Source organism: Haliotis asinina, chromosome 2, assembly GCF_037392515.1.
Source record: "Haliotis asinina isolate JCU_RB_2024 chromosome 2, JCU_Hal_asi_v2, whole genome shotgun sequence".
Taxonomy (NCBI): Eukaryota; Metazoa; Mollusca; class Gastropoda; order Lepetellida; family Haliotidae; genus Haliotis; species Haliotis asinina.
The window spans coordinates 93,427,312-93,438,751 of record NC_090281.1 but is presented as its reverse complement, the minus strand read 5'-3'; the positions used below and the strand labels follow the sequence as shown (position 1 = coordinate 93,438,751).

General features: G+C 41.0%; 1 protein-coding gene across 1 annotated transcript; it reads right to left on the bottom strand.

The window, feature by feature from the left end:
• Positions 1-2,572: 2,572 nt before the first annotated feature.
• On the bottom strand, positions 2,573-9,738 carry LOC137272118 (uncharacterized). Its single transcript, XM_067804475.1, has 9 exons — positions 9,660-9,738; positions 8,691-8,871; positions 7,970-8,070; positions 7,355-7,486; positions 6,575-6,757; positions 5,780-5,895; positions 4,391-4,517; positions 3,903-3,911; positions 2,573-3,114 (listed from the first exon to the last, which is right to left on the bottom strand). Exons 1-9 carry the CDS (start codon positions 9,736-9,738, stop codon positions 2,573-2,575), a joined length of 1,470 nt encoding a protein of 489 aa, XP_067660576.1.
• Positions 9,739-11,440: the final 1,702 nt, after the last annotated feature.

The window sequence follows — 11,440 nt, the reverse complement described above, 5'->3', positions numbered from 1 at the left end:
TGAGTTTTCTTTGTTATTGCCAGGGTGGTGGGGTTGCCTGGTGGTTCACTCATCATGCCAAAGACCAGGTTAGATTCCCCACATTGGGGCAGTGTGTGAAGCCCAATTTTGGCGGCCCCAGAATTGCCAGAATATTGGTGAAGTGGATTAAAGCTGGCTTTATTAACTTTGTTGTTGCAAGGGAAAGATGAGCAAGTTTCATGAATAGTGTAATTTGTTGTATAGATGCCGTATCCCCAATCATCAGTATTACAGTCTACAAATAATTAAGTCCTGACTAGTCAATCCAGTGATTGACACCTTGAACATTGGTCTGTACAGTTGGGGTATGATAACATAATCAATCGTATGAGTCATTCGATCCCAGCAGTTGCCTCTGGTCACAACCATGGGCTTCAGAGGACCAGTTCTAACTCAGATCTTCCCTACAGATGTATAGTTGGAGTGCACCAGGCAACATGTGGTATGCATAGAGCCAGATGAGGTGATTGGTTTTCAAAATACAAAATATTTTGAAAAAAGAACATATTCACACTAACTGGACAATTGCATGTTAAAACTGAATCAAGTTAGATGAGGTAGGATTGAGAACGCGTCATCACTCAGTTCAGGACTCTTTGTGAAACTTCACATTAACATCAGGCAACTGATGATAAAAGCTTCGTCAAATAAGATCTCAGTTACTACTGTGAGGCATTGCATAACAGGGTAGCCTAGTGGTGAAGGTGTCTGCTGATCATGCCGAAGACTGGGGTTCGATTCCCCACATGGGTTTAATGTGTGAAGCCAATTTCTGGTGTCTCTCATCATGATATTGCTGGAACAGTGCTAGAAGTGGCGTAAAACTAAACTCACTGTGAAATTTTGGATAGCAACAGTGAGCTTTAAGATCCCATAAGCTAGCTGTTTATGCTTGAGAAAAAGTGAAGCAGAATATCACAATCAACAACTTCTGAGTGAGATCTTTTGTTTATTGAAAGGCAGCAGATCTCAGCAGATCATTCTGGAATGTGAAGAATCATATCCTACATAATACGTATACATGACATTATACAATACAGTGGAAGCTGTCAAAACCCGTATTTGACAACACAGGCATAAAATCTCAGTCCCATCCATGGCTTGTACATTTATTATCAGCTCTACAATCCAGCACATTGTCCAAACCGGACTGTTTCTTCAGTCCCAATGAGTGCCAGTGTAGACAGTTTCCACTGTAGTACATATCAGTTCTCATGAAACGTGAAGACACATTTTGATTACTAAAGCATAGACAAATCAACTATAATTCAATACAACTGTGTAACCAGTCATGACATGAACACTGTGAAAAATAAAACGGTAATATGCAAAATATGTGCATGTCAATGTTTTGGAATACCACAGAAACAAATGTTTATCATCGCAGCATTAGTAGGTATTCAATGATGTGCAGGATCATCTATACTTGAATGTAATAGTTGCACATATAAGCAGAACATACTAGTGTCATGACTCATTGTTTTTTAAAAAGTAGCCATTATAAACGACTGACGGCTGGTCTGGTGACCTTCACCTTTCACCATATCTAGTAATGGAAATATGTTTCCATGTGTAATATGTGAAGAAACATAGAAAAGAATATATATTCAACATTTGCACTTTCATGTGTTCCCGTACTTGTGTCTATCAGTATAACATATGACATCTTTATTGTGGACTAGACTGCTACTTATCTTTTGAGTCTGGTGATGCAAAGGTATTTACTGGCAAACAAAGATAAGTTGAGCACCGACTTGACAACTGACCCGTGTTAATATATTTGAATACCACCCAGTGGCGCTTGCCATTGTGAGCAAAGGGGCTACAGATTATAGTATTACTTACTTGCCACCCAGACCACGTGAGAGTTTTATCAGCAAGGCGTGTGCATATATGCGCTGAAATCATTTCATCACCATGCACTGCACGTACACTAGACTACATCTGTGTACATCTCCCTTCCAAAAACCAGAGGGGTTGGCTCATTGCGGTAAAACTCGTTCTCTACGCCAGTCTATCTTAAACCTGTTTGCCAGCATGTATCAACATCTTGTATATCAATATACCAGTCAACAAATAATCCATTTACACTGTAAATGTCTCACAAATGTCACATGTATAACTATTTTATGTGTGCTTCCCTTCAACGTCTAAAACTATTCGAACGAAGCACTGTGAAAACGACTAACAGGTTGACTTGTAGGAAATATGAAAAAGGTTTATACACGAGTTGGAGAATGAGTATATTTTCACATCGCTATAAGCAACATAGTACCGGGAACAACAGAAACGGGCTACACACATTGTACTAATGAGCGGAATCGAACAAAGCCTTATATATAGTGAGCGAAAGCAATTACAACTCGGCTACTTCACCGTCCTCGAAGAAAAGAAGACACGTGATTTACTATGGTCCTGGCATTGAGATACCTGGTGGAAACACACCCATTCCCCCTGAAGCATGATTTATTTCCGAAAACACTATCTGTTGTTCCAGGTGTCTAATCAGTCTTATGCATCTATGATTCAGCGTTAACGCTAGTCATGACGTTCAAGTCCGGGGAGTACGTGCGGTGGTCGGGGCACTCTCAACGTTGTCGTTGACCACTCCGGGTGGTGTGACCTCGGTGGGCTGAGGTGTCTCCCCTCCCTCGCTAGACACTGGAAGACTGGCTTCTGTCAGCTGGTCGTTGCTCATAGTCCTGCCTTCAGAAACGATCATGATCTCGTCAGCTTGGATCTCGCCGTACTCGTTTGTAATGCTTTCTCCCTCTCCCCCAGTCGTGCCGTCTGTGTCGTCGAAGCTGGTGCGGATCTGACGTTGTGAAAGGACCTCGCTCTCGTTTTGAAGTGGGATCTTGTTAGTCGGTGTGAACAACGTCCTTGAGTTGATGTCGCCTTTACCTTGAGGTATGATGACTTCTTTGTCTTCCTCCTTCTTGTCCACCTTTGACGACGACTTCCTATTCTTCAACCACCACAAGACGCCTAGGAGGATAACGACACCGGCAGCGATGATGATAATCGTCCCGAGAGTTCCCCCGATTACAGAGGCTGTGTTTGTTTGTTGAGTCGCAGCCGTGACGGTGACAGCTAGGGAAAAATGTCAGTCAACATGTTTGTTTGTTGTTTGTCCCGGAACTCGGCAATATTCAAGCTATGTGGTGGTGGTCTGTAAATAATCGAGCCTGGACCAGACAATCCAGTGATCAACACTGTGAGTATCCACACATCCACGCAATTAGGATACTTTGACATGCATCGCCTCTTACGACAAGCTGGGCTACCTTTTCTACACAATTCCTTCCACTATTAGTTTTGCGATTAAATGCCGATATGTATTCTAATGAAAGCAAAAATCGGCACGTCAGTATGATCAAAGTGGTATTTCGTTATTACTGTGACCAAGGTTCGCTAAACCCATTGTGTATTTCTGACATTTACCTCACCAAAAGACTTGCTAGATCACATACGTTTACACTGGCCAAAGACAATACTTTACCCGACATCGGCTACATCAAGTATCAGTATAGACTAACAACTAGTCTCTGAAATGAACATATTTTACTGAAAAAACGTTCACTTGAAATCAAATAATATAATGAAATGAAGCCCTGAGACCTTTTTCATTTGAAGCTATGGAAATCTAGACTTGCCACATTTTCTAGACTAGCGTGCTCTTTCTTGGATATATATACTTCAGGGTCTGTACCACAGACTAGTATCAGTACCACATACCAAAGCTCTCCTAAGGCTAAGATAGCCATAAGTGCCATACATTAACATTGCGGCTATCTAGGCCAAGGATATTGCACTTTGGCGATCTGGTGTGAGATGCACCGCTCATCGTAACGTCTATAATTCGAGATGGGTTTACTTACGACAGGAATCTGAAAAGACAAGAATAGAACCAAATCAGTACAACTACATATGTTGTTTGTAGCAGTTCAAAGCAAACTAAATTCATAAGTCCCAAAGGTGGAAAAAAGTGATGGCATCGTCTACTGATACTTCCCAGATTTGCGTAAAGAATACTTAACAAGCAACCAACTCTATCATCGCCATTCGTCAGAGGCAGGCTCAGAATCGTTCTGCCACTCTTAGCACAGATGCTTTAGTTTCTCTTGTTCTCTTGCAACCAGCAATATTCCGGCTATATGGCGTGGGTCTGTGAATAACCGAGTCTGGACCAGACAATCCAGTGAGCATCAACCTTCACATTTGGGTTACAACGTGTCAACCAAATAAATGAGCCTGACCACCCGACCCTGTCAGTCGCCTCTAACAACAAGCATAGTTGCTGAAGACTAATTATCAACTTCGCGACGCATTAAGCACACATACACGAACACACAAATAACTGAATTACCATTGAGCGTTAGGACCAAACTTGCGCCAGGGGAGGCAACTGCTGTGGAATTCATGACGGTGGCGTTCTCACATTCTTTGGGATATTGGGTGGCGTACACGGTACCGCTGCTGGATTTCTCCAGGACCTACAGGAATCACATGAAACTACGTGATACAAACCCCTCTGCTGAATTGCGTTTGCTATGTCATTAACACTCTACTTTGCTTCATTAGTTCAGTGTCAGTGTCATGCGACTGGGACACCACCGAGCGGCCAAACCAATCCACTCTCAGTATGTGTCTGGCAGCACATACGACAAGCAGGGGTCTCAGAAATATGTACATTTTCTTGACATTTTCAAATTAATTTTGCGAAATTGATATTGATCTGGCGATCCTTTATGGCTTTCTTAAATATTCAAACCGCTTGTTACGTAACTTCCTGACTAAATCCAATTTTGAAGTGCATCACTTATAATTCAGTCTTACCAGTTTTTGCTCTCAGTTCAGTAATGAATGATACAACTGGTCAAATTGTTTCTGTATAACTTGTGTCAGTAGGTCGAACTCACAGGTCAATTAATTCCTTTTGTTCTTACATTATTATCGATTCTATCGATAGAACCGTACAGATTTTGAAATTGTTTACATCGAAATCATCATCGATATGTTGTGAGCAATTGTGGCATGCTTAGAGCGTTCGTTTCTAAAGGTGTTGGAAGTCACCACCTGAGCGCTACTTTGCTAAATGTTCTGTGGATAATAACATTAGAGTTCAAGGGCTCGCAAGTTCACAGTTAGTACTATTGTACTTGAAGCTGATGATAGCCAAATTATTGGTGGTGTGTGGTCCCGTTCATATGCCTCAGGTCACCATCAAGTGAAGTTACCCAACTTTGGGTACTTGGATGGGTGACCGTGTTGAGTAGCTTGACCCCTGAGACTTCAGTCCTGCCCACAAAAGTACACGTGGTTTCACCCTAGGCACGCGAATTTGTTCAGAATCGTGTCTGTTCCCCAGAAAAAAATAGTACTCGGTAGAATAAATCATGTGACTTTAACCGTCTAAGGTCTAACAAGCAGCCTGAGGTATCCTGGGTAATAATGTGCTGTGCTTTGATTGTTAATACTATGACAATACCTTGTGTGGAGTTCGGCGGTATATAAATGGCACGTTACTATTATTGATATACATTTGGGTACAAGGCCAAATGAATTTTTCCCCCCTGATGTCTCAGTATAGTGTTTTGGTGTAAGTACTACTGAGTGTGTTTGGCGCGAATATATCCCTGAACCTGTAACAATATTATTGCCACCATGCAAGGTTGATAGCATGAGCCAACCTGAGGCCCACCAAGACACCGGCTCGTCCTGTTTTAGTTGTTAATTATAATAACACCAGTCTCACCATGCAGACAGTCTGGTAGGTTGTGCTGCCATCAACACTCGCGTCAGCGTTGTACAGGATCGTGTAGTGTGTGGAGCTTGTGTTCTGACTGTACAGACAGTACAGTTGCCCGCCGGCTACAACAGGAGCGACAGAACAATGTGAGTGATGGAAGATGCGCACATCACGATTTCGATGTATTGATCGGCAGTCTAAGTAAACTTATCCAAAGTACTTTTTGTTACACTCCACCACTCAGTAGTGGAGACTAAGTTTACTTAGACTGTATCGATCGGCTACCAAGAAACCACAGAAATTGTAAGCTTAGAGACGCAATTCTGGAAAGTGACAAGATATAGGACAATGATCAAACCTAAAAAATATATTATGAATGGTTACTTTTCTAATCACACTTATAAATCTACGTTTTGTTCATTAATGTTTCCATAGATCTATAACCTTAGGCCACACCCACACGATGACTTTTGTTTATTTACTGGCTGGTGTTGGCGTGGCTTGTGAACGATGTCCCAGACATATCAGTGGCAACCGTTTTTGTGTCAATCGTTATATCAGCAACAGCAATATCAGATTGGTAGCCTTGTGGTCAAAGTGTTTGCTCGTCACGCTGAAGATCCGGGTTCGATTCCCCAAATAGGTACAATGTGCGAAACCCACTTCTTTTGTCAACTGCCGTGATTTTGCAGGAATATTGTAACCGCATACCCACTCACACAGGATATGAAACGTATCACCTTAATAACCATCTGACAAATTTTCATAAAATTTTCATAAGAATAGTTCTATTTAGCTCACCAGAATACAATGCGTTGGTGCTGTTGCACAGGGTGTAGTTGAAAGAGAGAAGCTTCGTGTTAGTACACACGTCGAGGTAGCTGCTCCCGCTACAGTGAGTCGTAGTGCCGTCGTTCAGGGTGTATAAAAAGTAGCCTTGTAGGTCAGTTGGACACGTACTTGCCTCTGTCGATATGCTGGTGCCTGTGTTCGACATTAGCTTCATACAATCATAATTGTGATGCTTCATAGTCGACCAGATATGTTATTTGTAAGAGTGCCGTTGCAAAGTTAGATGTCAGATCAAGTATTACAAACTACACTTACACATTGAAACATGTTTTGTGACAGTTGGGAACTTAATCAAACATTTGTTCAACTGCTAGTTACCCCCGAGTTTATGGAGTGTTTCTTTATCAATAATATACCACGGTAATCTTTAACAAATACAATAATCTTGATAAATATGACTTGCAGTCTTGCCGAGATACTACACATGTCGTTAACTCATGGTACGAATGCTCTTTCCAACCTGCATACAAAAAGTGAACAAAAACGTAATTTGAACCTCTTTTGTGGCAATAGGATGGTCGTTAAAAGTCAGTTTGATTTAGTATTTTAGTGTATAGTTAGCTTTATGCTGAAGGAAAATATTTGACGTTCTTCTGACGTTCAACTTTGATGGAACCCATGAATGTGGACTTGATGTTGGCCAAAATGAAAAAGTAACCACACTGAATGTGGGAATCGAATTCAGGCTTTTGTTTTGAACCTCTTACTAATACCCACAAAGCACCTCACCATTTCTGTATAGGATGCTAAAAGTGCCGTCGGCGTAGGGAGTTGGTTCGTCACAGATGGTGGAGACAGATGTAACGCTGGTGCTTGTTGGCAGGATCTTCACACGGGCACCCCCAGCGCCACTCAGTTCAGCTGGGGAAGCAATGGAGTATGACGTACCTTCACTACAGCACAGGATAGTAATATAGTGTACGACCGGAATGCATTGAAACACCGTCCATAATTTATTGCAGTGTGACTCTCAGCTCTGAAGGTACAGAGTATACCTGCACTAAAGCACAGTATGATTTATTTTTCAACAAGTGGGTAGTTCATTTGGGGGCAAATCCAGTTTTCAATTGTCTCTTTTGTCCAGCTGTTTATTTGACTGTTATATTTGATTACAGTTGAATTTGACATCACAGTATTCATATTTGACAAATGATAGTCACATATCGACATTTTTATAACAACAAATATGCAATCATGAAAAATAAAAAGCTACGTATAAAATTAACATGAAATACATTTTTTACGTGGACGTCACCTCAGCGTTATTTCTGACCTTGAATGTTGCCGAGAAGCTGTGTTTAGTTGTTGCGTTCATTAATATAGAACCTTGTTTGCTGGACTTACTAGTGGCATAGTAGTAATAGAAAAGGTTGTCCGAGACCTTGTGCAGCTCCAAGCACATGTAGGCGTAGAAGGGGCCAGTGAAGATGGTGAACGCCTCAGACCTGAAGAACAAGGTCACCATAGTCAGTAGATACTGTACAGAGTGATCGGACACAGTGTCCTATGTTGCCTTAATGGGCAGAGCAGAACTTCCATACCCCATGTATCTCTCCCTTTTCAAGGTAGATCTAGACTAAGTCTCACCTGTATGTCCCCACGTGTCTCCCTTGAGGAAGCATGTACCCCGTATCTCAGGTGGCTCCCCAGTCAGTACAGGATTCAGTAATTCTCGGTATGTGTGTGGATATAGATGTCGATGGCCCATGTGTGCGGCCCACCCCTCAACCCCACATCCAGGAGCTCTCTACACTATCGCCATAATACCACAAGGATAACGAACAACCAGTGAGTGGGTGAGTGACTTTGTTTTAGTGGCGCTTTAGATAACATTTCAACTTCATCTGGTATCCAACCGTGTTAGGCAGAGCCTACATGTACAAAGCGATCTTGGTCTACGACTATTTTAAGCGTATATTGGAGAATGGCAATTACAATCCTTGTGTTGCTGAGATCGCTTTGTGCAAGTGGGCTCAGGCCGTAGAGGTTTACTGCCTTGGTACCGTATGGTGTAACGAGCATCATAGCTGTAACGCCGTGAATGTCGTTACAGCTGAACACGTACCTGCCGACGTAGTAATTGCCGTCATTCAGGTGACACTCGTACTCGAGGTCAGAAAAGGTCTGGCTGAAGGTGACCACTGTATATGTGCCGAATGCCGTGGAGTTCCACGTAATGTAGCCGTCATGAGAGCTGTAGAAGACGCCGTCGAGAGCGCTGGGGTAGGTACAAGAGCCGTCACAGTCTGCGTTAAGAATAACAGTAAATATACACTTCCTAGTTTACTACTACTAACAAGAATATTCACTTGTCGAGAACAAAATTACAATCAAAGTATATTTACACACACAAATTACATATCAAACAGGTAAAAGTGAGTGCATTTCACAAATAACAAAATATAAACACAGCAATAGTAACAGACATTGTGAAACAGTTCAGATCGAATTAACGCAAAAACGATGGAACCGAAATTTGGTTTCTTTCAGGCACTGACAACAGTATCTTGTGTGTAGCTCAGTATACATCACAGAGCAAAACGTCAACAATTAACATAATTTTAAACATTTTAACTACAAACATGATTATCTTGAAATTAACAAACCTAAAAAACATATTTTCAAGAATGAAATAAGAACAGGTGAATTATATCTGTTTCAAAGATTTAAATGCCGATCACACTTGAAAATAGGATTTGAAATACACTCTTATCAAACCATACTTTCCTAAAAGCAACACAAGGCAGTCGTAAGTGTCAAGGCCTCTATGGAACACATCATTCTCGAATAACCACCTTAAGCAAGTTTGTTTCATAGTTTGTATACATCCTGTACATATTGTTAGGCCCAGCAGATTGTTTTGGAAATTGAAGTTGGAGATTTATTTGAAACTGTCACGCTTCGATATCATAGATTGTTTATCCTGCGTTTTCAAAATGCGTTTGTCTCTTATAAAAAGATTTCGACATTTTCTATTCACAAACACACCACAGGAACACAGAAACACAGGAACACGGGAACAATGACAACTCACCTTGTAGTGCAGCTACAACAACAATGGCAATAACAGCCAGTACATTGCTTCTCCTCACAGTCCTCGTGTTGCTTGACATCTTACAACCAGATACACCCTCTGAACTATCGTGAAGTGTTTATTCGCGCTTTACTCCATCTTCTATGCGCCGAAACAAAGTAAAAACTTCACGCTCAGTTTCTTGTCAAATTTCAGATAACGATTATTGAACTTCTGTTTCTATTACTTCCGTTTTTTTTCCTGTTTTGCAGTTTCCTGTACAAATGTTTCTGTTGTTTTCTTTCAACTCCAGAAAGGAAAATGGCGTCGCTACTAGTGCGCGCTAACGCAAACTATGCAACGACCAATCCCACGGTAATCCTTGGTTCCAAAGTCGGTCATCGTAATCGCTTTTCAGGCTTATGTTCATGGCTGGTTCGTTCCACCCGGGGTGTACACAGTCCAAGTCATTGTTTCTGATTCCCTAAGCCGTGATTTGCTTACACAACACCCGGTTGTCCGGGAGGTAAGCAGTTCCATATTTGTTGTCATGTTGGGTCATTCAACACTACCGATATCGACAAGTTTTCATAAAGGTCTAAGTGATGACATTTATTATCTTTCAAAACTAAAATAGATAAAAGTCCTTTTTTGGTTTGGCTTCAAATATGACACATTTTTTATGAAATATGTTTGGACTGAGCGATCGTGTTTGTGTAAAGTCGCTCCTTCCTCGTCATGACGTAAAGCTCGGTCCGATCAGCTGTATAAGGGTATTCTTGACGAATGTCACACGTTAATGGGGTGGATACACCTGGTACTGATTCAGTGGTGATTCATGGGTAGAAAATAATTGTTCATTCTACACCCAAGTTTCTTGTGGATGCTGATACGTCTTAGAGCTTAGAATTTTAGATCGTCTTGCATAACATCAATAAATGGTATCGATTGCTGATGTTAGTCCATGATCATAAGAACTCTTGAGCAAACAATCAATGAATAATATAAATAATAAGTCTGTGCAATATGAAGTTGTACGAAAGTGTAAATTCTGTTTTCATGGAGTTGTTTTGGTAGCTGAAAACATGAATCGTCATACTAGTCTTTAACACCAGCCTTAGTAACTCTATATCTTATTAATCATTAGAATGTCTGGTCCAGACTCGACTATTTACAGGAGGTCGTAATTTATTGCTGAGTGCTTCGTTAAACAAACAAACAAACAATGTGTTATTTAAGAACACTGAGCTCCAGTCACTCAGCATCCTTACTGACATGAGCTACTTACTATATCGTTACTCCGTCTGTGTCGAAATACGGATGACTCCACACACAATGGACGGTCTCTGTGTCTCCAGTTAACAAGGCTACAAAGTATCATTGCTCGACTGATGAAACACAATACTTTTTATTATATGCACAAACTATTTAGGAACAGAGAGGAAGAGGCTCGTTTCATAATCATTTGATATCATTGAAAATACGACAGGACACGTAGTCTGCCGGGTCGAGGACTATACACACCTTAGTTAAACGATGGCTAAAGATAATACCACCGGGGAATGTTTATTACAAGGTGAAATATTTCATGCTGAAATCATAGTGTTTGTAATGTATGTTTACAGTAGTTCAGGGACAGTTCCTAATGGGTGTGGGGTTTTTCAAATCCAAATTTCAAATGGCTTTTAATTCATGTGTTTGATAAACAACATTAATAACAAAGACAAGTCCAATGGTTTCATTTCCCACCATAATCCCTTGCAAATATGTTATCAATAATTACAAGGGTTGCACATAATTAT

What these genes read in the sequence shown, in the direction of transcription:
- LOC137272118 (XM_067804475.1), bottom strand. Translation starts at nt 9,738, where the DNA reads ATGTCAAGCAACACGAGGACTGTGAGGAGAAGCAATGTACTGGCTGTT. An exon ending in TGTTGTAGCTGCACTACAAG is followed by an intron (nt 8,872 to 9,659) that starts GTGAGTTGTCAT and finishes TTCTTAACGCAG; the next exon opens with ACTGTGACGGCTCTTGTACC. An exon ending in TAGCATCCTATACAGAAATG is followed by an intron (nt 6,758 to 7,354) that starts GTGAGGTGCTTT and finishes TGTCGAACACAG; the next exon opens with GCACCAGCATATCGACAGAG.